The following is a 27878-nucleotide window of genomic DNA, read 5'->3' on the forward strand; positions in this document are numbered from 1 at the left end:
GAGAACTAGAGTCATACAGATGAGAGCAGAGTCTGGCTGTTTATCAAACAAGGACTAAAGATTGACATGGAAGCATTTCCCCCTTGCCCCAGGCTATGTCTGTGTCAACAAATTGGTTGCTTCAGAGAGATGTGTGTGTGGGAAGGTAGAGCTCTGCTGAGCTGGGCAGGACACTGTGGACCCATCTCTTCTCTGCTCTACAGCCCTGAGTGGCTCCCCACAAAGAGGCGCCAGCATGCATACCAGGAAGATCCTGGCTCAAGCACTCAGCTGATCTGGGCATAGACCGCAGAGGGATCGTGCCATCCTTGTTTGCTCATCTGCTGTGCATCTCTCTCCCTTTGCAGAACATCACCAATGAGATCCGGCGCATCGAGTCTGAGAAAGCACGCAGGATCCAGGAGTGTGAAGCCTTCGTACAGTCGGTGCCAGACACAGGTAGCACCACCCTGGTGAAGAACAAGGCAGAAGAAACAAGCAACAAGTACAACCATGTTGTCCAGCTGCTCAGTGCCGCCCAGGAAAAGTAGGTGCCTCTATAGCTTCTCCAAGTCGGTTTGGAAACAGAGTTTAAAATCTAATCAGTCGCTCTTAATCAGGTGCAGGGAGCCTTTGGTCCTCCAGTTGTTGCTGAACTACAACTTCCATCATCCCTGGCCATTCGCCATGCTTGCTGAGACTGACAGGAGTTGTCGTGCAGCAACATCCAGAGGGCCACAAGTTCCCCACACCTCTTCTTACTCTTTGGATTTCTTCAGATCAGAGTCCTTATGAGTCACCAGCTTAAGCTTTTTGCAGTCCCCTAGTTACGGTGCACCTGCTTTTTGGGGCAAGACCTGTACCTCAGTTCTCCTGTATTGAATGCAGCCTGTACAAATTATGCAAATGACACATGCTAATTTCTTATTTTGCATCATTTAATCTGGCTTTGCTTGACATGGGGAGGGTCAGTGAAGTATGTCGGACACTGAAGCACCCCACCCAACCTGCTGGAAATCTTGTTCAGCCATTTCTCTGGCTTCTGAGATTTCAGTAGGCGTTGTCCACGTATGTTTTCAAACAATGTTTTGTGACCTTAGAGGCTAGAAACTTTCCTCTTTCCTTAAAACAAAAGGTAAGATTTTCAGGAAGCTGGGCTTGTTTGTTTGTTGATTTATAAAAGTATTTCTGTAGCACCGTATTGTAAATATAGCAGGCCGGTGTACTACATTAAAACATAAAACACCAGTAAAACAATACAGATAACCATTAATGTGACTGGCTAATCAAAGATTTAAAAAATGAATTAAACAGCTGCAAAGGCCTGTTGGCATTTTAAAAAAGTCTCTAAGAGATGCTTGAAAGTTAAAAGCAAGGGTGCCCGCTGAATCTCTGCCAGAAGAGGGTTCCAGAGCATGGGAACGGCAACTCTGTAACTGCCCGACTTCTGTTTGAGGCCAGTTGGGCCTCTGTAACAAGGGGGACAGCTAACAGCACTCCCCCATATGATCTGAGTGACTGAGCTGGGACATAATGGTCTCAAGGTACCCTGAGCCCAAGTTGTTCAGGGCTTTGTATAGCAACACAAGAACTTTGAACCTGGCCAGTTCGCTCATGGGTAGCCAGTGCCAATGTTTTAGCAGAGGTGGCACACGCTATCGTCTATTTGACCCCAACATCAGTCTAGCCATTGCATTCTGCACCAGGTGGAGTTTTCTGGACCAGGCGCCGGTCAGCCCCACATAGAGCATGTTGCCACACACTGCAGGTCTTCTGTGCGCCTGTGAACTTGCAGCACATGCAGAGGTAGTCCTGTCTGCTTCTCCTGACCGAAAGGGGCATCCTTGGTATGTCTGGAAACGCGCGTGTTTATTTGAGGAGCTCCTTTTGCCTGCCTTTGTAGAGTTGATGTCGCTAACCGCCTTGAGAAGAGCCTCCAGCAAGGGAGAGACCTGCTTGCCGGCATTGAGAACAAGCTGGCCATTGAGGACACCATGCCAGAGGACATCCCCGCCCTGGAGCGCATGCGAGAAGAGCTGCTGGTGAGTGCTTGCTTCCTATGGGGCTGTCCAAAAAACAGCTGTGGGGCTAAACTGTCCAAATGTATCAGGGCAGTCCAGAAAATCCCCCTCCGTTTAGCTTCTAGGGTCATCCTCATTGCCCCAGCTCTGGTAGAAGTGAGGTTGTTGAGGGCGGGGGCTTTTTAGTGGTGGCTAGTGATGGAGGAGGAATCCATCTTACTCAGATTCCACAGCAGGCTCCCTTGATCCGATCCGGATGAATCATGGCCCAGATCGGATCAATGATCCACTTCAGAACCTGTAGTCTGAGGGTTTAAAACCTGCTTAAAAGTACAACTTGTAAGGTGGTCCGAGTGTTGCACGCTGTCTCCATACCTCCCATTTTTTCCTTAAACCAGAGCTGGAGAACCTTTGTCCTTCTGGATGTTGCCGAACTACAACTTCCATAGCCCTAGCCAGTATAACCAATGGTCAGGGTTGGCGGGAGTTGTAGTTCAGCAACCTCTGAAGAGCCAGAGGTTGCCCATCCCAGCCTTAAACGTTCTGACATAGCATCACCCAGCCTGAGTGGGCAGTGCATGGGGCTCCTTGCCCCCGTGCGCCTTGAATGAACATAGGACAAGTCCCCCTGGAGTGTAATGGGGTTTCCTGATGTTTCATTACTCTCAGAGGGAACTGTAAAGAAAATCTATGGCTGCAGCTAGCGATTACTTAATCCTTTCTCCCCACCACCCCCTCCAAGAACTGGGACAGACCAGACTTAGGAGTCCATCCGTTCCTAGCTGTGACACATGAATTGTGGGAATATTTCCCCAAGGGACGTTTATTGCCCATGCTTCTTTGCCTGCTTTTAAATGGGCTCTGAAGACCTTTTACATATAGCCTCGTGGCCATGTTTACAGAAAACTTGGGGCCACGTATTTTATGTGCTGGCTGTTGGCATGTTTTTATGACGCTGCTTCATTGTGCATTTCTTTTGCTCTGTGATAGATTTAAATTGGGGCTGGGGGAACCTGTGGTCCTCCAGATGCTGTTGGACTGCAACTCCCATCAGCCCCAGCCAGCATGGCTAATGGTCAGGGATCATGGGAGTTGGGAGTCCAATAGCATCTGGAAGGCCACAGGGCCACAGCTCAGTGGTAGAGCCTCTGCTTTGCATGCAGAAGGTCCCAGCTTCAATCCCTGGCATCTCAAGGTAGGGCTGCGAGAGATCCCTGTCTGAACTCCTGGAAAGCTGCTGCCAGCCTGTGTGGACAATACTGAGCTAGATGGACCAATGGGCTGACTGTTTAAATCCCTGGTTTAAATCGTTGTAGGCCGCCTTGAGAATGCTTGTCCTAAAAAAAAAAAAAGCAGGATAAATCTAACATAAGCAGTATCAATTGGCCTCGCCCTTTCTGTCCCAGGCACTGGGTACCGAGCTGCAAGCCCACAGGCCCTTGCTGGGTGAGGCAGAGCAGGACTTGCAAAAAGCCAAGAAGTGCTCCAGCGCCCTCGCCAGCCAGTTTCAAGAGCACTGCCCCGATATCGAGCGCCAGGACGCCGAACTCTACAAGCTCAACCAGCGCTTTGGCAACCTCAACAACCAAATCAATCACAGGTCAGGCTCTGGGTGGGCGGCTGGGGAAAGGATGAAATAATGTGGCGCATTGGCAGGAGAAGGAATATCCAAAGCCCTCTCTCCCTGCCAGATTCTCATGAGGAGGTTGGGCTCAGTTGGGTTCATAAAACATCCAACTAATTTTGTGTGGTTGCATGTTTTCCCCATTTCCCCCCACCCCCCGCAAAAAAAAAAATTATCTGTAAAGTTCCCCAGGTTAATACATACACGTAGGACCTGCAAATCAGTGTTATAATGTAGAGTGCTCCTGTTCAGGATGCCAGCCACCCAGCTCTGGCCTTTTCTAGGATACTCCATCCCATTCTCTTCCAATAGTCAGCCAGTGTTCAGCAGCCACTGAGCAGGGTTGCTTTGGATTTATCTTTTTCTAAAGATATTTGTACTCCTGTAAACCCTGAGGCGCCTCCAGATCTTGCCGATACCTCCTCTGTTGTGGCTGGGTGGTGCTCTTTTGGCGACATTAAGAATCCACACAAAGGAAACGAAATTTTCACTACCCTTAACAAAATGCAACTTGAACAGAACACAGTTACGGTACAATGATAAATTACGTAAACATAGGTTTTTAATATTCTACAGAATAAAATGAATAGTAAGCAAAGCACTTCTTTATCCCACTTATGCCAATTAGAAATATAATGACAGGTGCGTTTCAACATTTTTGTCTTCTTCAGTGGCCAAATATTTAGTCCTTCTGCTTCTTTGGAAAAAAATCAAACTGGAATTCCAATATAGGTGTCCACATTGATTGATTTTTGAAAACTGTCCAGATATCTATATTGGAATTCCAGTTTGGATACAAATGTTGGTTGTTAGGGCTCACTGCCCTGCAACACACCTCAAATAATCTCAAATTCTGAGAATTTCACACACCAGAAAACCTTAATGGATCTTCTGTGATGATACCTACACTAAAGGAAGCAACTGAATCTGGCCTTTCTTGTTATGCACCTGAGAGTCCATGCAAATTCCTCATAAATGTGTAACTTCATGTTCCTACACAGGAAGTAACATTGCCTATAAATATATAAACATTTTACTTTGTTTATATATGTTTTATATTGTTTGCGCAATACACACTTGCTGTATTTTAAATATTGTGGTTTTATCGTGTTGTACACCGTCCTGGGAGCTGTTAGCTATAGGGCGGTTTAGAAATGCAACTAAATAAATATGATACAGAGTTAATGGCATTTTGTGAAATCTGTGCTGATGGCAAGCCTTGTTCCATCTCTCTTTTCAGATCTCATATGCTACAGAGAGCAAAATCAGCCTACTCCAACTACCGCAGTGGCTACGACAGCCTCAGCCAGTTCCTCAGTAACGTGTCCAACTACGAGCCTCAAGAAACTGACAACATCAGTCAAGTGAAAACCAAACTGAAGAACCAGCAGGTAATCATAGAATAGAATCATGGAGTTCATCTAGTAATACTGTGATGTGCTGTATGTGGGGCTGACCTTGAGGTTGGTCCAGAAGCTACAGCTAGTGCAAAATGTGGCAGCACAACTGCTCACTAGGGCAGGAGATCGCCAACATTTCACTCCGCTGCTGAAAACATTGCACTGGCTGTCCATTAGCTACCAGGCCAAGTTCAAGGTTCTGGTTTTGGTGTACAAAGACCTATGCAGCTTAGGACCAGGATACCTGAAAGATAATCTTACTGCTTATATACTCAGTCAGTCACTGCGCTCTACAGGTGAGGGCCTCCTGCAGATACCATCTTATCAGGAGGTCCGTTCCACACAACATAGGCAGCAGGCCTTTAGTGTAGTGGCACTGACACTCTGTAATTCCCTCCCCTTAAATATTAGACAGGCGCCATCTGTTTTCTCTTTGGCCTACTGAAGACCTTCCTCTTTCAACAAGCCTTTTAAGTAGAGACCTTATCCCAGTCTGCGTCTGTGTTAGAACTGCTTTAAGATGTTTTGGAAGATTTTTTTAGAAGAAATTTTCAAGGATGCTGTTTTTAAGATGTTCTTAGTATTTTGTCCCTGGTTTGCTGTCCTGGGCTCCTCCTGGGAGGGTGGGTGGGATAGAAACCAAACAAAGAAACAAAACATGATGTGGGAGTCCAACCCCCTGCAGGAAATCTGCTGCTACAGCACCCTATGTTCAGTGGCTATCCAGTCAGGCTGTGCAAGGCACCACCAATTTATAGTTATCCTGATTGGGCCACCGATCTGGACTGGACCAAATTGGGGGGGGGAGGAGCTTGCAGTGCCCTAATGTTTAATGGCAAGGAGGGCAAAGGGAAAGGAAGAAACAATGCAGGCAGAAGGTCTCGCCTGCATCATCTCCTTCCCACCTGACAGCCCAGGATCATTCCAGGTGGACCCAAACTGATCCAGGGCTACCTCACCCTGCTCCTGACAAATCCTGGATTGGTCCAAATCGATTCAGTTTGGGATCTGGGATGTGTCTGGACCAGATGCAAAACTCTGCTATCCGGCCTCTGCTTAAAAACCTCTGATCAAGCAGCCCACCTTCTCCACTGTCAAATAGCTCATACCCATCAGGAAGTTCTTGCTAATGTTTAGTTCCCAGAGCTGTGCCGTGTAGAAAGTCCCCATGTGACTCACACCAGACTAAATCACGTCTAGCACTGGAAGGTAGATCAACACAGGTTAGAAGGGAGAGGACAGTCTAGGCAGCATGTGGAGGTTCTTCTCTGTCTACTCTTTCCTATGCAGACACATAATGTGTCTTGATAGCTGCTGCTTCATCTATGGAACCTCTTTCCAGGCTTACTCATCCTGCTTCTGTCTCTCTCTGCAAAATGGGCAATAGATTAATTCATCTATGTGCCAAGTTAAAAGTATAAGAGATATAGCAGGGGTGGCAGAATCTAAAGCAGGAATGGCTAACCTACAGCCTTCTAGCTGTTGGACTCCAGCTCCCAGAAGCTCCGGCCAGCGTGGCCAATAGCCAGGGATGATGGGAGCTGTAATCCAGGAACATCTAGAGGACCTCAGGTTTAACTACCCCAGTTGAAAGGAAGGTATTGTCGTTAGGTTGTTGCTCATTGACATTCGTCTGCTTGATCTGTTTTGCAGGCCCTGCTGGAAGAAATTGCCAGCAAGGAGCAGGATGTCCAGAAAGTTTCTGCTGAGGCTCAACAGTATCAGCAGGCAGTGAAGGTAAAGATGGGGAGGTGGCTCAGAGCAGCCTAAAAGGGTTGCTTACAAGAAGAAAGATCCCATTGTGATGTAGTGCTGAGATGTGGCTGGTTCTCTTTAAATATAATTTTCCTCCCTGCAGGACTATGAACTAGAAGCAGAGAAGTTGAGATCCATCCTTGACCTGGAAAACGGTCGCAATGGCTTTCTGATTAAGAGACCTAGAATCCAGTCTCCAGCTGCTAAAGTGAAAGAAGAGGTACTCTCAGTCCTGCTATTTGGCGAGTTCCAAGGCAGAGTCCTCAAGTCATGGTCTAAGTGCAACCTTTCAGTGGTAGAGGCATTGTCAGGTGCTGTAGGCAACACTGAGCTCGATGGACCGTTTGGCTAACCCCATGGGAATGGCCTGTAGGTCAGTGGTGGACTATCCGCTTTGCATGCAAGAAGGTCCCAGGTTCTAGATGTTGCTGGACTACAACTCCCATCATCCCTGCCCATGCTGTCTTGGGCTGATGGGAATTAAGAGTCTCCAACATCATAAGGAGGGTCACAGGTTAGCCAATCCTGATCTAGAGTCTGTCTTCTCCTCCCCCTCCTCCAACGCATAGGATGAGGTTGTTGGCTTCTTTGTATCTAGCCGGAAAATTGATTCCAAGAAAACAAGAATTCCGTTGTGTTCAGATCCTGCTTGCAGGCTTCCAATTAAGGCACCTTGTTCACCACTGTCAAACTAGGAGGCTGGACTCGATGAGCGTTGGCCTGACCCAGCCTTAGGGCTGCCCTTAGGTGCTTATTATTTTTTCTGAATGCACTTCTATTTTCCATTCTTAGGAAGCTCTCCTGGCTGCCAAGTTCACCGAGGTAAATGCCGTCAATAGGCAGAGGCTGCAGAACCTGGATTTTGCCCAGAATCTCCTGAGACAAGTGAGTGTGGGAAGCTTAGCTTTGCACCAGGCTCTTTGCACGGCCCATACGGACCTCTCAACTTGTACGGATAGAGCTAGCTGCTGATGGGATGGGCTTTTCAAGCACTAGCTTCTGCCACAAGTTTTAGGAACAGTTCCTTCCTGTGGCCAAACTGCAAAAGTGAAGGGAAACTTAATATTTGTCTTTGCAAGGCTCCTTCCAAAATCTCTCACCAGTCCTCCTTAAATCTGATTTAGTTCAGGGTTGGTAGATATTTACCTGAGCAGGCAAGGAAATCCTAGCTACTTCAGTGCTGTCAGCTTTACGTTAGGTGTGCAATGGAAATTAGTGCCTGAATAATAACCTCCCCCCCCCACACACACACAGATGGCCATAACTGGGGGATTACAGTATCACTCCAACAGCGAACTCAGCTGGTGAGTGGCAACAGGACTGTAAACCAACAGAGGACCACTGAGAAGCAAGGGGGAGGTAGCACAAAGGTTTGCAGAAGCACACAACTCTTTAGGGGGAAAACCACCCCAACCGGACTGTGCTTGCTTTCCCAGTGGTCACAGCGTACTGTGACAAGGGCAGACGAAATGTAGTATCCTGGAAGAGGACATGGCTTGCTGGGCTGAAGGCAAAGCTGTGATACCCGCTTGGAGACCTCTGTCATCCATGGGAGAAACGTGACCCACTCCGCACTGCAACATGACACTGCAAGTCCTACATGGCTTCTATATTGAAATGAAACAAAACAGGAGGCACACGCTGCCTCCTTTGTTGTTGCATTTTCCTTGAGGATTTTCCCTTCCTGCTATATTGAAATGTCCATGAAGTATAGTGGGGATGGCCAGCTTGGTGGGTCCCTAGATGTTCTTGGACTACAATTCCCATCATCCCTAGCCAGCTCAGCCACTGGTCAAGGAATCATGGGATTTGTCATCTAACAACATCTGGGGACCCAATATTGAAGAACACTGCTCTAGATGTTGCTGGACTACAACTCCCATCATCCCTGGTTCATTGGCCATGCTGGCAGGGGCTGATGGGAGTTGAAGTCCAGCAACAGCTGGAGGGCACCACACTGACTTTCTCTCTTTAAGATGGTCAGAAAATCCTACCTTTCTGAAGATGTAAGGATTGCTTTGTGATACAATATCACAAAAGCATATTGCTTTTCAATGAGAATATGCCCATACAAACCACAGAAAAGGGCTGAAACGTCCTTAAACAGAATATGCCACCAAGGCACTTGGAAAAAGGGTGGCCGGCTAAGACTGCAATCCTATGGCCACTTACCTGGGAGAAAGCTGCAGTGAAGAGACAGTGAGACTTACACCTGAACTAGGACATGTTGGTGAACCTGGGGCTCTCTCCCGGTGTTATTGGATTCCAACTCCTGTGGGCCTCAGGCAGCATTGGCCAATGGTCAGGGGTGATGGGAGCTGGGAGACTCCAGCAATATCCAGAGAGCCACAGGTTAGAGCTCCTTTCAAGGCTGCCAACTGGCAAAATTTGTTTTGGTTTCCAGGAGGGCATGGGCGGGGGGAAAGCGAGAACCGATGCTGTAGCTGCAGCAACTCCTCATTCTCTCTTTGTTGACAGCAGCCAGAGGTCCACGTGATGCATGAGACTGTTCAGAGCAGCAAGTCCGAGAGTCCGCTTGAAGAAGACTGGAAGTTAAGGAAGGAGCTGGACGACGAGAGCCAGCGCCGACAGCAGTTGGAGGCAGAGATCAAGGCCATCCAGGAAAACATTATCCTCCTGCAGAAACAGAAGCCGCACGAGACCGTGGTCAAGAAGGAAGTGGTGAAGAAAATGCCCGACCCGGCGTTGGACGAAAGTTTCCACAAGATGCAGCAGAACTTGGCAGAGGAGCAGCGAAAGAACCAAGTCCTGCAGGATGAGCTGGAGGCCCTGAAGCTCAAGCTGCGCACTCTGGAGCACGAGAGGAGGGGAGGTGGACAGGAGTATGTGGTCAAAGAGGTCCTCCGGATCGAGCCAGACAGAGCACAGGCACAGGAAATCCTGAAGCTGAAAGAAGAGCTGGAGGAACTCAAGAGGCAGGAAGGGAACCGGGAGAATGAGATGGCTTTCCTGCGCCGCCAGGTGGCCGCTCTTTCCGACGAGAAGACCAAGGAGTGGGAGAAAGTGACCGAAAAGGAAGTGGTGAAGCTGCAGAACGATCCCCAGCTGGAGACAGAGTATCAGCAGCTGCAGGAGAACAAGCAAAGGGAGTGTGCACTGAGGCAGCAGCAGGAGGAGGAGCTCCGCTTCTTGCAGGACAAGCTGAAGCGGCTGGAGAAAGAGCGGGCAATGGCCGAGGGCAAGATCACAGTCAAGGAGGTGCTGAAAGTGGAGAAGGATCTAGCGATGGAAAGGGGAGTGAGCGAGCTGCGGCGGCAGTATGAAGAAGAGAAAGCCAAAGGCTGCTCCAACGAGAGAGAGAAAACTGCGCTGCTCAGGAAGATTCAGGCTCTGGAAAAGGAGAATGCCAAAGTGATTGTCCAGGAGAAAGTCCGGGAGATTGTTCGTCCAGACCCTCAGGCTGAAAACGAAGTTGCCAATCTTCGTCTAGAGCTGGTTGAGCAGGAGAGGAGATACCGGGGTGGGGAAGAGCAGCTGAAGAGATGCCAGAATGAGCTGGCTGAGCTGAAGAACAGAGGCCCCCAGGTGGAAGTGCAAGAGGTTATCAAGGAAGTCATCAAGTACAAGACTGACCCAGAGACTGAGATGGAGCTTCAGCATCTCAGGGACGAGATTGTGGACAGGACCAGAGCAATTGAGAGGGCAGATCTGGAGATCTATCAGCTGAAGCAAGAAATCCAGATGCTGAAAGAAGCCAAGCCTCAAGTCCAGACAAAGGAAGTGATCCAGGAGGTGCTGCAGTACCGAGAGGACCCCCAAACGAGAGAAGAAGTGGAGTCCCTGAGAGCTCAACTGGTGGAACAGCAGAAGAAGCACATGGACCTGGAAAGAGAGAGGCAGCTGCAGGAGGAGAAGATCAGACAGAAAGAGGAAGAGCTCTCCCAGGTGAGGGAGAAGGTGGTGCAGCAGGAAGTGGTGAAGCTGGAACAGGACCCTGCCTTGAAAGCTGAGGTCAGCTCTTTCTCACAGAGCATAGAGATCGAGCTGCAGCAGATCGACTCGCTCCGGAATGAGATGCGCAAACTGCAGCGGAGGAGGTCAGAGCTGGAGCGCCAGCTGGAGGAGCTGGAGAAAGAAAGGCAGGCTCGCCGGGAGGCGGAGCTGGAGGTGCAAAGGCTGAAGCTCAGGTTGAGCGAGCTGGAGGAGCAAGTGAAAGAGACAACAGAAAGAGTCACTGTGAAGCAGAAGGTGATCCTGCAGCAAGACCCACAGCAGGAGAAGGAGCATGCCCTGCTGAAGCTGGAGTTGGAGGAGGAGAAACATAGGAGGCAATTCCTGCAGGCCGAGTTGGAAGCCCTGCGGAAGAAACTGCAGGCGCTGGAGAAGATGGAGGTCAAGGAGAAAGTGGTCTTTTCCGAGAGTGTCCAAGTGGAGAAAGGAGACACCGAATACGAGATCCAGAAACTGAAGAAGAACCTGGAGGAGGAAAGCCGGCGGAAGATGGAGCTAGATACGGATATCAATAGGCTGGAGGCCAAGTTGTCCGAAGTGGAGTTCAACAACTCTAAGTCTTCCAAGGAGCTGGACTTTTTGAGGGAAGAAAACCACAAGCTGCATCTAGAAAAGCAGAACCTGTTGCTGGAGATGAGGAGGTTGCAGTCGGAGATTGAACTCACCATGACGGAAGCCCAGGATTTAAGGAACATGTCGCAGGTGGGTAGCGGTGTGAATCTGGACTCCCGGTTCCAGGCATTGGAGAGAGAGCTGGAAGATCTGAAGAGATTATCTCAAGAGAAAGATGGCGAGATCGAACAGCTTCAAAACCGGCTCCAGACAGTAGCCATCAAGAGAGAGCAGAGAGAGAACCACCTGAGGCGCTCCATTGTGGTCATCGATCCAGACAGTGGGAAAGAGATGTCTCCAGAAGAAGCCCACAGGTTTGGGCTTATCGAGTGGAGCCTCTATGTCAAGCTGAAGAGCCAAGAATGCGACTGGGAAGAGATCACAGTGAAAGGGCCCAATGGCGAATCTTCAGTGATCCTCGACAGGAAATCCGGCAGGAAGTTCTCCATTGAAGATGCCTTGAAGAGTGGACGGTTAACCATGGCTCACTATGACAGTTACCTCAACAAAGGGATGTCTATCCAGGAGCTGGCTGTCTTGGTGTCTGGACAGAAATAGCTGCCTTGTCCTCAAAGATGAAATAACGATTAAAAAAAAAGAACTATTCTTAAGCAGCTAGTCTAGATGTACCACTCATTACAAACTTGGACTTCCGCTTCCAATGGGTGTATACTCCCCACAATTCAGTGCCTGTTTTCCAACCTTAGGGTGCTTTTAAGCTGCACTTACTTGCTTTTATCCAAAATATGAAAGCCTTGCCAGACTTGAAGCCAATGCTGCATTTTGCCAAGGCTGCAATGTTAAACTTTGTCCTCCACCAGCCGGTGGCAAATTCCTCTTTGAGTCTGGGAGAAAGAAGAAAGTGGGCAAAACTCCAATCAACCCCCAGCATGGCTTTTGAATGAGCATTCTCCAGTTTGGCATCCCAAGCTCATGCAGTCTCTACCAGTACACTCCATTTGCGAAGTAGCTATGAGCACTGAAAGCTTTGCGAAGTCACATTTGCATCTCGACTTAACCATGAACTCACTAGGCAAGCCGCATTTCCCCTAAGCCCTTAACTGTGGGCTAGCAAACGTAGTGCCCTCCAGATGTTGTTGAACTCTTGGCTCACAGCCAGCATGGCCGGTGGCCACGGACGATGCGAGTGGAATTCAACAACTATCGGAAAGCACCACCTTGGCTACCCCTGCCTTAGCCCTCAGATCTGCAATATCTTACAGGGCTGTTGAAAGGATAGCTGAATGTATGTGCAACTATCTGAGCGCTCTAAAGCACTATCTTACTGCATGAACTGGTTTGTACTCCTGGATGGCATTTAAAGACAAGGCAAACATAGCCAACGGAAGAAGAAACTCACAAATGGACGCCCCATAACCAGCTGCTGCCAAGGATGGCAGTCTAAAGGCTATGATCATTGAAATAAATTTGTAGAAGCTTCAGCAGATGACACTTAAGCACTGTACAACTCTCTTCTACATAGTCCACTGTCGGACACTAGCATGTAGTCATAGGGATTACCAAAGTGTCTTTGAGGCAGTAAATTGCGTGTGTGTGCACACGAGTGCATGGGCGTTTCTAAAATGACTTGCTTATGTTTCAGGTCATACCTGTGTAGGGAGCTCCATTCCTTAAAACGGAAAGCAGATTAGTAGAAAATGCTAAGAGGAAACAAATCCCAGAAGTGCCTTCCTTCCAATGTTGCAGGTAGCAGACATTTGTGCTGGTGTTTTGCTTAGTTATATTTGGCTGTATGGATGCTCAAGTATTTGTTGTATAAGGGAATGGGAAATTTTATTTATATACCCAAATAACAATAATAAAAGAGATGCAGTGATCTTACCTGAGCAATTCCTCTCTTTTAGTATTTGCTTTTTGTATGACAATGAACATAAGAGGACATCATCCATCCAGGATGCACCCTGTGGTATGCAAAAGGAGACAGAAGGTGGCAAACGTCTGACATTTTCATGGAGATTAGAGAAAGACTGCATTTCACAAATCCAAGCAGGTGCGGGGGGGTAGGAATGGAATACAGCATCCTGAAAATGTCAGCTCTCATCAAAACCACCACCGAGCTGATTGCCTGGTTGTGATCTCCAAATGGCTCGGCAGGATTTGCCAGGGATTCAGGAGCTTGTCCTGCTCACTGTTTCTCTACCTGGCAGGAGAAAAGGAATAATTTGTGCAAGAGTACCTACAAATTTGCACGATGCGACCAGGCTGCAGAATCCAAAACTTTTCTTGGCAAAGAATTGATAATTTAAAATATTTATGAACTACACTTTCACATAAAACTGTAAGGAGGTTTATCAGGTGTGGGGAACCTTTGGCCCTCTAGCTGTTGCTGGACTACAGCTCCCATTAACACTAGCCATGCTTGGTGGGGCATGGGAGTTGCAGTTCAGCAACAGCTGGAGGGCCAAAGGTACCCCAGCTCTGCAGTATACGGACTAAAACCACATTTTAGTACCAGCAATACTGCTAGCAGCTTCCAACATAGCTAGCAGTGGTGGTGAATGGGAGGGGGGCGGAGGGGAAAGGGAGAATCCTCTTCTCAAGCCCCCTGTAAGCTTAAGAAACCCACAGTCATGCTGCATATGCCCAACGCAATTCGTGGGAAGCAGCCTTATACTAGGTCAGTCTGTTTGCTCATCTAACCCAGTACTGTCTACTCTGACAGGCAGAGAAGGGCCTTTCCCCATCGCCTCCTACCTGAACCTTGCCAAGGACTGAACCTGGGGCCCTCTACCTTGGGACAAGCGGGTGCTCGGCCACCAAGTGACGCCCCAGCCCCTTGCCCCTTTCTTCGGAGAGAGAGAATGGAGAGCACGCCATTTTGGAAACTGCAAAACCATTTTTATTCAGTTGCTGTATACAAGATTAGCCATTTTAAAGGTCACCTCCATCTTCCTCGTTACCTAAAAAGCCCCCCCAACACACACAAAAATAAATTGCAGCTCTTCCCACGCACAAAGAAACTGCTCCTCTAAGTTTTTAAGTGCCATCTGGTGGCGCAAATGCCCACCATAAACTAAATCTCCCCCTCCCCCAAAATGGTCAAAGCCAAGGCAGAGAAAGGGAGACACACACACACACACACACACACACACACACACACCCTGGTGCCCTATTCTAATCCCACCCCCCCACCTGCTAGATCTTGCCCTGCCATGGCTCTCCTTGATTAAATCCTCTCACTTCTTAAATGCAAAAGAAAAAGGGAGGGGCAGTGAAATTAGGAGGGATGAAATCACCACTTAACGTTTCCCTGAGGCAAGAGGCTTCATGAAATTCTTTTCTAAAACAAGAGGGTTCAGCTCCAGCAACAGCAAGTACGGATAGGCAGCAGCAGAAGCTTTCGAGAGCAACAAGTGGGAGAGGGAATGGCAAGTAGCTCAAGGAAGGTCTCAATTCCGCCCAAGTGCTGAGCACTGCTGATTCAGGATGGAGATAACGCGGTTCTCGTAAGAGGTAATCAGCACCCAGCAGGATTGAGGCCTGGCCAGAAAAAGGAAAAGAAAAACATCCATCCATTAAAAACTTCTGTGCTTCACAACTGGCAATCGTAACATTTGGTCTTTGGCTCTTTTGTTGCAACCTAGAGTTTTAATTATTATTATTTTTTTAAAAATGAACCTGATTGTGGTAAATAGGTTTGAAATCCTCAAATCCATTTTGTTGGGAAGAAACACAAAAGAATCAAGGTTTTTGCCCATATTCACATGGACTCCAAAAAAGGCATGTTGAAGAAACAAAATGGTCTCCAAATTTGGTTTGGAGGTCACAGTCTAAACAGAAGTCATTGCAATTCATTCGTTTAAAAACTTGGGTTCCTCTGCTCTGTGGATCAAGTGCTATCTGTTTCTAAAGAAGAATCAGAAAAGGTGGGGCTTTGGAAGGAAGAGACCACTTTGAGGGACAGTGTTGCTTATTATAAACAGAAGCAGCCCTTGATTTAGGCTGGCAGTTTCCAGTTTTTGTTTGTGTGCATGAGAGATGACTGCCCCAAGGCACCAAACTGGCAGGCAACTGGAAGCCCGAGGGCCCAACCTGGCCTGTGCTCTTCTTCTTACAGAAGAGACTTCATTCTAGGAAGCCTCTCCGGGGGGGGGGGGGAGATAACTGAAGCACATGCACGACTGTACATGTTCCTCTTCCTGACCATCTTTTCCTTTCCCCTTTCCTCCCCATGGCAAGCAGCATGCTAGGAAAGCAATAAATTCAGTGAAGAGGGGAAAGGCGCAGGTAGTCCTGCAGCCTCCTCACCGCTATGTCCTGCCACAAATTAGCCCACCGACCAATCCAGCTGCCAGACACTTCCTCAAAGCAAGGAGGACTTGCTCTAAGAGGAGGGTCTTTACGACACTTTGAAGCACAACCAATTTAGCTTTCAAGCAGATTACAATGGCAGTGACCCTGATGAACGTACACTGCTCCCTTGACACACACACACGAAAGAGCTTAGCCACTGAGCTTCTGAGATCAGAGCGAGCAGAATCCCCTGGGAAAATATCTTGAGGAAGTATTGAAATGAGGAGGGTCTAGCCCAATTTCTATTGATTGCACAGGAAAGTTTCCCAAAAAGGAACTACCCTGTCAACAAGATCCAGTGGCTCTATGATTGTGTCGATGCCAACATAGCATCCCCAGATGGGCAAGGGTTCCTGCCTCACCACCTCAGAGGGCTAGCTCCACACACCCACATCTCTGGGACCATAAGCATGTGAAGTTCTTTCCTCCAGTAGAGCAAAAGACTAAACTCTTGATCTCAACTAGCTTGCAGAACACCTATCAAAATTCAAGTTGGGGGCAACAGCTTTAGGTCAGGGCTGGAGAATCTGTGGCCTCCCATATGTGGATTGACTCCAGTCTCCCATCAGCCCCAGCCAGCCTAGCCTATGTAGTCCAACTTCCATTAGGCAGGCTCCAGGTGCCTTGTCCCTGCTATTGTGGAAACTCAAAGGCCTCCCACTCCACACCTCTGATCAAATATCAGCCTGGCATTAGCCAGCTCACCAACTTAAGTCCGGGCAATAGTGTGTTACCCCAGGAAAAGCTCTTATTAAATAAAGCCCAACATATCTTAAATAGTGATAAGTTCTTTTAAAAAAAACAACGTAACCACAAAATTTAAAAAAGCTCAAGAGAGAGAGCCCACACCAAAAGAGCTTGAAATGTTTTGCACTCTTGCTCCACCATAAAAGGCACTGGAATCACGGCTTCGCAATACACAATGACATGCAGGGGGGGGTGTAGAAAGGGTCTTGTCCAATTTGATGCATTTAGCGGTAATGGCAGGGTGGGGACGAGGGCAGAACTGACTACACCTCACCCCAAAAAAGGCAGAGAAGCAAAACACAACAGACCAGATATTCAATGTTCATGAGTGCATCTCGAGGCCTCTCAAGTCTCGACTGTCCTTCTGTGAAGACCAACAAGCTGATTGACTTTACAAAAGCTGCCACAGATGAAGGAAGGTTGGTCTTCTTGGTCAACATCAGCACAGCTTTATTATAGCTATCGTAAGAGGGAGGGGGAGAAAGAAAAAAAAACTTGGGACAGTCACCCAAAGCAGGAACGTTTTCAAGCACCTTCACATAATCCATCGCAGAATTAAGGAGCAGGGGACTGAATTCAGAGGTATGTTAACAGGAAGGGCTTGGCTTCTAGAGTTCCACCTGCATCTCTCTCCCACCTCCTGTTCCACGCTGGTGCCTGGAGTTACGTGAAGCAAGATCAGCTGCCGAAACTGTGCCTGTTAAGTGCTTCCATTTTCACCATGAGGCACAGATTCCCCATGGAAAGCTACTGGTCCAAACTGGGGAAGAACCTCCAGATCTACTCTTGTTTTAGGAGGAACAGCGAGCAAGAGAGAGCGAGAGCAGAGGGAGGGCACCTTGTGTGTCCACCGCTTAATTGTGCAGGTTTCATCCAGAGCCTGCGATGTCCCCTACTTTTGAGCTGTCACAATTTCCGTGGCTGTACGTTGGACCCTTTACTGTGTAGTTGAGATGTATCTGAAAAGAGATGCAGAAGAATTATTACTATCCCCCTCCAAAAAATTTAAGCCCCCAAATGACTAGCAAGAATTACTAGCAATAAGTTACTGAAGCGCGTTCTGGATTCTTTCAATTTAAGTGCAAGATTCACAGACAGGAAGGAATGATCTTTGCAAGCTGATAAACCTGCAACAGAAAGTTTTGCAAGCAGAATGAGATACTCAGATTATTACAGCTTGGAATGGGTGTCCTCCACAATGCAACACTGGACTGCAAGGCCGCTTCAAACATTTAGCAGGGATCAAAAAACCACAAGAGGAATGAAGATAGGAGGAAAAGGGTGAAAGGAGTATCCATTTTTCTGTGCACTAATCAATGTGCACCACAACGAATTAGGCCCCACAGCTACATTTTCTCTCATCCTAGCCAATGGCCGGGGATGATGCGACTTAGAGCCTGACACCTGGCGGACCACAAGACCCCTGCTCTAGAGCCCCCCCCCCAAATAGCATGGTTCCTCAAGGCTGGCTTATGACGCTATCAGCCCGTTCAGTCATGTTAAACTCAGCAGACAAGCATCTAAGCATCTTTCAAGCATCTTTCCTCTTTCAACAAGCCTTTTAAATTGAGACCTATCCCAGTCTGCGTCTGTGTTAGAATTGCTTGTTAATATGTTTTTTTAATAATGTTTTTAACCCTTTTAAAAAAGATGTTTTTAAAGCTTTTTAAAAAATGTTTTTAATGTTGTTTTGTTTTAATGTATTTTAAGGTCTGTTTTTATGATGTTTTAAAGCGTTTTTAGCATTTCTGTTTGCCACCCTGGGTCCTGCTGGGAGAAAGGGGAAGATATAAATCAAATAATAAATAAATAAAATAAATAAGATACTTCAACAGCTCCTGGGCCAGGAAGTGCTATTTCCCTGGTCAGTGGAAAGCAGCAAGGTGGATTTCATTTGGGAAACTGATCCAGACTGTCGGCGTTCCAGGAATCTTTTGCTGCACGTGGTTAAAAAGATGAAACACAAAGCAGGGCATTTCCTGCCAAGCTCAGGGAGGTCCCCAAGGCCAGCACTGGATTAGTTGGAAATCAGAGTGTTTGGAGCTTATGATTCTTTTGAATGAACTGTAGCAGTAACTGCCCTCTATACCATTGTTCTTTTGTACATGGAAATGGACTGCTTCAAGCTGATCCCGACTTATGGCGACCCTTTAAACAGGGTTTTCATGGTAAGCGGTATTCAGAAGGGGTTTCCCATTGCCTTCCTCGGAGGCTGAGAGGCAGTGACTGGCCCAAGGTCACCCAGTGAGGTTCATGGCTGGGTGGGGATTCAAACCCTGGTCTCCCAGGTCGCAGTCCAACACTCTAACCGCTACGCCACACTGGCTCTATTGTTCTTTTCTGTGTTGTTATATTGTTCTTTAGTAAGAACGTTTTTCACACTCTTAACTTTCTGTGCAACCTTCTGGGACACCCGAGGCAAGTATAGCTCAGCAGGAGAGCGCCTGCTTCGCACGCAGGTCCCAGGCTCAATCCCCAGTGATCTCCAGGTGGGGCTGGGAAAGACTTGAATCAAACCCCAGAGAGCCAATCACCAGTCATGATACTGAGGACTGTTGGTCTGGCTCTGTATGAAGCAGCTTCCTATATTCCTGTCTCAGACACTGACTAACATTTAGAGGAAGGGGCGTAGGTCAGTGGCAGAGCATCTGCCTTGCGTGCTGAAGGTCCCAGGCAAGCTCCTCAGGCAGGGCTGAAACCCCAGGGAGCCACTGCCACTCATGTAGATGATGCTGAGCTAGATAGACCCGCATAATGGCAGCTTCCTGTGTTCTCAGCAAAATCCAAAACAATTAAACCATACAGATTTAAAAATACATTGAGAACGCCTCAACACAGCAGCACAAAAACCGAACACAATAAGCCAGCAAACAGAAACAGCAGCAGTGATAGCAGCAGCAGGGCAAGGTATTAGCAGCAAGTTAGCAATAAAAACAAACAGTAAATCAGCAGCAAAAGAGGAAAGAAAGCAACCAAGTTGCCATGGCACCACGTTCTGCCCTTTCCAGAGAGATCGGGCAGGCTAAAGAAACTGCCTCGAGAGATATCCTTTCCTGCAGGGGAACGAATGCCAGCCCAAGTCATGACTTCCATGTTGAAAACATAACACAAGGCTGCCAGCTGCCCCATCATTCTTCTGAAGCAAGTACCTGGACAGCCAGGAACAACCACATCTCCTTTCAAGGTTTTAAGACAGGCGTGACTAGCCTTTTTCGAACAGAGGGCTGCTCTGGCGGCAGCATGTCAAAATGGTCACAGACGAAATGGAAACGTTTTACCTTTTCTTACTCAGCTATATAATGTTGGTTGCGGCCTCCACCTTACCCAAGAAACTACTTATATTGGCATTAATGTTCCCTCCTTCCCCCAAGTGTAATCCACTGCCTGCTGAGGAAATCCGTTAATGCTTGCTCTTTCTCCTGAAAAAACTAATTCTGTGCCTCCCAACCAAATTCATTTCTGCAATTGTGAAGAATCCAGGCCCCATTCTTTTTCCTCCATTGTTTGCTTCATTCACTTCATCAGAAATCATTCCCCAAATGAATCAATTGATGTTCTTTCTCCCCCTCTCCAAGTTATTTTGTTGACCACCAAATTAATTACTCTGCTTTCTAATTATGCTCCCGCCACTTCCCCCCCCCCTTTTTTTGGTCACTGTTAACTTATTCACAGCTCGCTGCTGAATTTATGGCTGGATTAAAGCACAGCGTGATGCTGACAGCTTCAAGCCACAGTGCTTCATCTAATAACGCTATGATGTTTTCAGCAGCTCTCGGGACTGATTGGTCAAGATCACCCTCCCAAACGCACACACACACATTTGGCAGCCATAACTCAAGAGCTATTGGAAACAGCCAAATGCAGAACTACAACCCCACTGAGAGTTTATTGAGGGCTCCAGGAGATCAAGAACAGAGTGGACATTTGGGGACAGGAAATATGTGGGAACACCCAAAAATAGCATTGAGGCGTTTGGGCAATCCCCCCCCCTCAAAAGGCACTAAATGCTAAGAATTCTCCATGGGCCGCTGAAATTATCTTGGGGGTCATACACAGCTGACAGGCCATGGGTTAGCCAGCCCTTTTTAAAAAGCCAGGCCAGCCATGCCACAACCAGCCTTGTATTCATGTTATGTAGGCAATCACACAAATAGTTGATCGACACTCTTGTGCATTTCAGAGAAGTAAGGGGACAACAGAGAGAGAGAAATCCCTGCCTTCGGTAATTGTACAGGTTCAATCCCGGGAAGGGCTGGGAGAGGAATCCTGAAATTCTGAAGAACTGCTACCAGTCAGTATAGACAATACTGAGCTAAATGGACCAGTGGCCTAATTATTTCCCATGCTCTAGCACAACTTCAATAAAAAAACAGGTTCAGGTTTACAGCATTAAGATGTAACTCATTCTGGGCTTTGTGGAGGCTTCAATCCACCAGGCTGCTTCACTGGGAGAGATGAGATGCAGGGCTTATCCCATCAGCTTGGCCAAAAAACAGCTCCCATCAGACACCTCCTGCCCCTGAACTACTTCTATGCCAGCCAGTCATTATAAGTACTACTATTTAAGAACTGGTGCTTTCATTTGTCTCCTCCATGTTTGTTTTTCCCATGCGTGTCATTTTTTTTTATTGTAAGCCTGCAGAGAGGGATTGCCTTCTTTTAACTGATTACATGCAAGTCACTCTGGGAGCCTTTTTGGCTGAAGAGCGGGGGGGGGGTGCTCTAAGCAAATAAACAAATCATGGATCTGTGAACCTGGAGTCCATGGCAAGGGTGGTGGCACCTGCGGGGATGATTCATGAGCGCACAAGACAAACAAGAGCAGCAAAGGAGTTACCTGGCAAACTGTGTGCTAAATGGGCAGGCAGAGCAGAGAGTGGGAGGGGCGCTGCCTGGAGTGGGCTGGAAGGCAAGCCAGCCAAAAGACCTAGGAAAGGAGGAGAGAGAAAAAGATAGGGAAGAAGGAAGGGGGAAGGAGAAACAAATGTACCATAAAGACAGAAATGAGCAGAGAAGAAGAAGCCTCCAGGTGGGTTCAGATGAAGGAGATCTGCCCTGCAGTTATCCTTGATGTGTGTCAGCTTCCGCAGCCAACAACTGAGTGGAGCCAGTTTCTCTGATGGGCTCCAAAGTGCAATTCAGTTCATGCCAAGGCTTGCTGGGGAAAGAGGGAAGAAGTCGGGGTTCTCCAACACACACTAGTTGTGGAAGATGTCACACAGCAGGCCCTTGCAAACCAAGGGCAGATTCCTGCATCCGTGCACATTGCTGGCAGCCAAATGCATGAGCCAACTCTGCTGAAAAATGACACATCCAGGGCAACAGGAGGGATGCAAAAGTTCAATCCGCGGCATCAAATGTGAAAAGGCTCTACCCGAACAGACCCAGCCATCATTGGACATTTCAGTTAAGGGATAAGCAGCAGAGGCAGCCTGACTTCTACTGTTGCCCAAGACAAGCCATTCTCAGCCATAGCTTCCAAGTCGGCTCACATGAGCTGAAAAACTAAAGAACGATACAGCAAAACCACAGGCATCCAGCCAATAAAACAGCAGCAGATTAAGTTGATCAATCACATTCAATGTTACTGAATGAATGGACAGACAAAACTGTTTTTACTTGATGCTCAAATGCGAAAGCAAGCACCAGCCAAAGAGAAAAGGGGAGGTGGTTCCACTCTGGTAAAGGACCTATTTCCTAGTAGCCACCTACCTCATCTCAGGAGGTGAGGCACCGAGCTGAGGCACTGAAGATCTTGGGGACTGGCATGGGAGCAAATGGTCCTTCCAACATACAGGGCGTGGGTGGGGAACCTCTGGCCTGCAGGCCAAATTAAGTCCACTAGGTCTCTCAGTTTGGCCCATAAGGCCATTTTCTCCAGGCCCATGCAAACTGTCACTCACATGACATCAGGTGCAGGACAGGTAAAGCTGTGGTTCTGAAGGAATCATCAGGAGCTTAACAGTGAGCGCTTGATCATTCCTTTGCAAGTGCAGCTTGCCTTCCACACCGAATCCAAGTCAAGCTGATGGGTCAGATCCTCTCGGGAACTCCTGACTGGAGCTAAATGCATCAGCTATCTGCCAAGCATGCTCCCAATTGCTCCTTTTCAAAAATGACTTGCACTGGGCGCTCTTTAAATTGCATGCTGAATACAGGCTGTGCTGCTGTCACCGAGGGGTCGGATCCAACTAACATCATAGGATATCAGGTGAGTAGCCTCACCCGCCTGTCAAATGTGGCTCACGGAGGCTGGCCACAATTGGATCCTGTTCACTGGCCCAAGTGGTTCCCTGATTTAGGGGTTTGCTGGTCAAAGCCAGCAGTTTGAGTTGTACCCAAAAACAGACCGACAGCCAGTTGGTTTAAGCACTGGCAAAACATGCTTGCCCCAACTTTACCAGTTAGCCGTGGCAGCTGAAGAGTCTTCAGAGGTAGCCCCACAAAAGGCACATTACAGTAATCTAACCTGGCCCAGATCACATTGTTGCACATGTGGCGATGTCCCCGCACCCCCGCGTAAAAGCGTTTTCTCCGATCACAGACCCTTTCCTGTGCTCCATAAGCCAATGTTGGGAAAGACAACAGGCATTTTTGTGTGCGCACGCACGTGCATACACACTTGCTTCCTCCCCCAGATTTTCTGGGGCAAGCGGAGGAGCTTTTCCCCCCATCCCCAAGAGACTTCCAGAGCAGCCTAGCACCTCTTCATTTCTGATGCCCCAGGCAGCTGCCTAATAAAGTGGGCCAGCCCTGGGAAGGTGATGTGAAGCAGCCCCAGATCCTTTTGACTTCCAAAAGCACAGCAAGGGTGACCACGCACACTTAAACAAATAAATAGATCCACATCGGGGTCAGGGATACCGGAAGGCTTCAAGATCACTTTCTGAACAAAGAGAAGTGCCTTGCTCCTCTTCTTCAAGAGCCAAGCAGCAGCAGGAGAGATGCCAGCCTGTAAACGCTGCTTCCAACAGCCCTCAGGCGAGTGGGCCACCCCCCTCTCCCCCCCACAAAACACTTACTGTGGCCAAGGCCGTGATGGAAAGTCCCTGGGGCTGGTCCCGTGACAATTGCATCCTTCGACATCCCTGCCTTGGGGGATGAGTCAGAGCTGAAGGAAATCACGTGAAGAGGGAAGGAGTGAAGAGGAGAGATAATCCCCAGCTGGGTGGAGCTCAGGGCAGGAGGCAATTTCGGGGTGCTGGGCTTGTAGGAGGAAGATAGGACATTCAAGGAAGATGAACTGGGAAGTAGGACAGCTCCACTGGCTCCTTTCTGGGAAGGGAAGAGAAAGCAGCACTCAGAAGAGCAGAGAAATCATCAGGCATAAGAGACTGATGTATAACCTCAGGAAGTAGTCAATGAGTTTCAACATTCCCAAGGAAGAAAGGTTTTCCTTGCCTTCAGAAATTACTGAGATGGCGGTTAAGTGAAACAACAGCTGTTGCAACAAGATTTCCAGAGGCAATTTTTTTTGCCTCATATTTGGTTCAGCACTGGGGTCATTAATGTGGCACCTGTTGGTGCAACAGTGTCCCTGAGGACTTCTTCTGGTGCCTGCAAAGCCTCTGAACCCCACCCCCTGCTCTCTATCCCTTCATCATCAGGTGGCAGAGTATGAAGTGAGAAGTATGCAGAGCCAAAGGAGGAAGTTGGAAGAGCGGTATTCTTCCCCACTTTTTCTGCTCTAGTGCTTTTCGAAGCTGATTGTCACCCAAGCTGTGGATCACAGCCTTGACAAGCACACTGAGGTGAAAGAGGAAAAGGAAGGAGCAAAGCAGTCTCCCCACTTTCTCGAAGCCCAGCTTAGCAGCTGAACAGAAAACTGGGTAGGATGGAAAGAGTAGCCAGGGGAAGGAAGAGTCAGGGTGATGAGAGAAGGAAAATGAACTGATCTTGAAACAGCATCATTTTTCTCCCCACAGGTTCCTCCTCAGCCGACTTTACCCACCATCAAATTACAATCACAGGTATCTCCACTGACTGAATCTGGAGCTCTCCAGCCCTGCCATGGCACCAACGTGAATCCAAGGCCCAGATCTTTATGCATATATTTTTAAACAAAATGACCCCCTCAAAAACACCATCAAGTCATAGGTTTCCTGTGTCTAATTCTATAGGAAAATCATGAAGAACCGCAAGGATCTGTGCTTTTGTGGTACTGCCATGGAGGATGTAGCTTAGGGGTTCAAGAACACGTGTTGCATGGAGAAGGGCCCAGGTTCAATGCCCTACATCTCCAGGCAGGGCTGGGAGAGCTCCTGACGAACTAGAGGAACCAATGGTATGACTCCGTATAAGGCAGCTTCCCATGTTTGTTGGCAATCTTTGGTCGACCCCACTTAAAATTATGCACATTCAAGATAATTTGACCTCTGATTTAGGAATTTCCCGGATGGATAATTTACTCAAAGAGATTAGAAATGAGATTAGAAAGTCTTATTAAGCAGCTCTGCAACCTGTTTAAAGTGTGCAATTTTGCATACAATTTATTTTGCATGCTTCATTTTGGGATTTCTTGTCCTGGGGAGGACAAGATGCTGTTGCAAGGTACTCAAGCTCTGCACCCCAGGAAATCTTGTTTCTCCAAGACATTCCTGGCTCATGCCTTCGTAGATTTAAGTGCTTGAAACTGGCTCCCTTAAACAAAGAAAAAAGCTGTTTTCTCCCACTCAATGCCACGTGGTGCAAATCCCTCGGAATTGTGCCGTGCACACCGCTCTGGTGCTGGCTTTCCAGATTTTGAGGGGGAGGACTCAAATGCCTTGCAACGCTTCCTCTGAATGGAAGAGGGCATTTGCTTACTTACTGTATTTATAACTCACGTTTTCTCCAAGCAGCTCAAAGCAGCATACATGATTCTCCTTCCTCTATTTTATCCCAACCACCACCCTGTGACATAGGTCAGGCTGAGAGAGAAACTACTGGTGCAGTCACTCAGTGAGTTTCACAGCCGGCTGGGGATTTGAACCCTGGCCTCCTCCGGCCCAACCTGTCCATCTGGGTGACATCAGCTGATGACCAAGGTTCAATCCTGTGGGAATGCGCTGGTGAAAAAGACCCCTCCCCACACCCCGTGGATCAATTTTGGTATCAGATGACTGACAGGCAAGTGAAGCCACCCACCTGTCACAGTGGGCCTGTGGGGGTGAGGAGATAAAGCTCTGGGCCAAGAAAGGTTTCCCACTCCTGCTCTCACCACTACATCACACTGGCTCTCACTGGCACAAGTTGCTGACAGTGAGGGGGAGAATCAGCAGCAGCAGGAGGGTCAAGGGCAACGGCCCATGCAGAAGAGCTGCAGAACGGAAAGGACAGGGAGGCTTCGCAGGGCAAAGGAGCCCCATCCAGGCAGCTTCTTCCATCTCTTAGGGGTGGCAGGGAGGGACCATAGCTCAGTGGCTTTGCACGTGGAGGAAGACCGAAGGCTCAACCCTTAGAGGCACCTCTTGTTGAATAAGGGCTACATCACATTGCTGCCTCTGTCTTGAGACCCTCGAGAGCTGCTGCCAGTCAGGAGTAGAAAATGGACAGATAGTCTGCCATGGGACAAGGCAGTTCCCTATATCCCTTAGGACTAAGGGTGGCACTCAACAGCACAAACAATAAAAGAGCAACTGGCCACGCGGAGGGGCCGCTTACCGGCACAGGAGTGGAGGATGTGCTGCTGCTCACCACGGTGGGTTTCAGGGAGGAGGTCAGCAACTTGGCCACCCCTTGCGTCCCTCCGCTCGAGCTGACATTAGGACCCCCTGGCGGAGCAACCAAGGTCAGCTTTTGGGGAACCAGACTCTTCTTCACCATGGAACTTGGCGACGAGCGACTGGGAGCCTGCCCGGAAGAAGGAAGAGGAGTGCCAGGGAGCAGATTCCCCGCTGAGGAGCTCTGGGTTGTGGATATGCTGGACGTGGAAGTGCTGGTGGAAGCCATGTGCCTGGACAGGGCCACAAAAGGAGACTTGAATGACTGCCCAGAGGAGCCAGGGTGCTTCCCTGGGTAGCTCAGGGACAGAGAAGAGGAACCGGGGCTTTTGTGGGCACTGCTGGACCCTGGGGAGACGGCTGAAGAAGAGGAGGAGGAAGAAGAGTGGAAACTGGGTGTTTTGGCAGGGGTCTTGACCTGCTGCTGAAGGATGGGCCGCTGAGGCAATGGGGACACGCCCTTAGGACTCTGCAGCTTGACAAAGGGGGGAGACGGAGGGAAGCTTTTCTGCTGTTGAGTCCCCAGGGGAAACACCTTCACCTGGGCTGTTTGCACTGGGGTTGAGGTCTGGGGCCCGTGAAGAGAGCGTGGCAGGCTGTGATGCTTCGGCTTGGCCTGGTGGGCGTCCAGGAGCTTGGCAGGGGGGGCTGAGCAAGGGAGTTCTCTGTAAGTGGAGCTCTCCGCTTTTTTGTCTGGAGGGGACTGGCCCAGGGCTAAGGCCTGTTCAGCCAAGAAATTGAGCGGAGACTGCAGAGAGCCCCCGGCGGGAGATGGGGTAGGTGAGGGGCTCGGCCTGGAGAAGTTCCTCTTCTCCTCCAACACCGCCTGGATTGGGGGTTTCTCCGAAGGTGCCTTTGGGGCAGCGGGAAGGGTGAAGTCGGGGCTGCCCCTGGTTCGGCTGTTGAGCATGGCCAGTTCCTTGGAGACAGCTTCCAAAGACGAGGTGGCATTATGGATCAAGTCCTCATCCAGAGAGTCGTCCATGCTGAAGGTGAGAGGAGCAGCTGAGCTGCTCGGGGCTGGAGTTGAACTCATGGCCAAGAGGTCCCTGGTTTGAGGGCTGAGGCCAACAGAAACCCCCTGCGACTCTGGCGAAAGCGACACTCCACCACTCGAGTGGACCAATGGCACAGAAAGGGGCATCTTCTTATCCAGCTTACTGGAAGACTCCTGAAAGACAGAACAAGGGAGCTCAGACAGGTTGTAAATGGAATGTTACGTTTTGTGTTGAAGCTATTTTAATTGAAAGAGCTTTACTTGCCCAAAGGCTGTAGATTAAGTGAGTTACAGGAGGGGCTGTGTGCATGCTGTGCAAAGGAATGAGAACATTAAAACTGGATCACTCACTATTCAGGAGCAGCATGGTTCTTAGCACTGCATCATTTGGAGATGGGCAGTTTTGTCTTCACAGCAAAATTAAGAGCAACACAGGAACAAAGCCTGAGTCCCTGGAGGGAGCTTTCGATTTAGGCAGACGTACCTTTTCACACAACACACCAATTCCTGCGGCCACAGCGTTAAATGTTCCAAAGCCAACTGCAGTTTTTCTATCTACACAAAGCTTACTTGCAGGCAATTAATCCAGGAGGGATCCCAGTTTGTAACTCCTCAAAACACCCCTTGAGCCCAGGTCCAATTGCTCACCTTTCCCTTCACCTTTGGAGGTGCCATGACTTTCTTCTTTGTCCTGTAGGAAGACACAAGCGAGTGAGGGGTTCGTTTTACTTCCAGGAGGTCAGCGTGATGAGAGCT

General features: G+C 48.6%; 2 protein-coding genes across 6 annotated transcripts in view; one reads left to right on the forward strand and one right to left on the reverse strand.

Moving 5' to 3' along the window:
- Window positions 1-13205, forward strand: part of PPL (periplakin) — a 58865-nt gene extending 45660 nt beyond the window's left edge. For 2 of the 3 annotated variants that reach the window (XM_061600428.1, XM_061600427.1), the window contains 8 exons: window positions 348-526; window positions 1883-2021; window positions 3407-3600; window positions 4865-5015; window positions 6678-6761; window positions 6883-6999; window positions 7572-7664; window positions 9258-13205. In XM_061600428.1, coding sequence (XP_061456412.1) covers window positions 348-526; window positions 1883-2021; window positions 3407-3600; window positions 4865-5015; window positions 6678-6761; window positions 6883-6999; window positions 7572-7664; window positions 9258-11921 — 3621 coding nt within the window. In that variant the 3' untranslated portion in view covers window positions 11922-13205. The remainder of the gene's footprint in view (window positions 1-347; window positions 527-1882; window positions 2022-3406; window positions 3601-4864; window positions 5016-6677; window positions 6762-6882; window positions 7000-7571; window positions 7665-9257) is intronic. The other variant, XM_061600429.1, reaches the window with a different exon arrangement.
- Window positions 13206-14200: 995 nt separating this feature from the next.
- Window positions 14201-27878, reverse strand: part of UBN1 (ubinuclein 1) — a 39416-nt gene continuing 25738 nt past the window's right edge. For 2 of the 3 annotated variants that reach the window (XM_061600430.1, XM_061600431.1), the window contains exons 14-17: window positions 27771-27813; window positions 26067-27296; window positions 23447-23699; window positions 14201-17383 (exon numbers count right to left, since the gene is read on the reverse strand). In XM_061600430.1, the coding sequence (XP_061456414.1) occupies window positions 17331-17383; window positions 23447-23699; window positions 26067-27296; window positions 27771-27813 (1579 nt within the window). In that variant the 3' untranslated portion in view covers window positions 14201-17330. The remainder of the gene's footprint in view (window positions 17384-23446; window positions 23700-26066; window positions 27297-27770; window positions 27814-27878) is intronic. The other variant, XM_061600432.1, reaches the window with a different exon arrangement.

Source organism: Rhineura floridana, chromosome 17 (genome assembly GCF_030035675.1).
Source record: "Rhineura floridana isolate rRhiFlo1 chromosome 17, rRhiFlo1.hap2, whole genome shotgun sequence".
Lineage (NCBI taxonomy): Eukaryota > Metazoa > Chordata > Lepidosauria > Squamata > Rhineuridae > Rhineura > Rhineura floridana.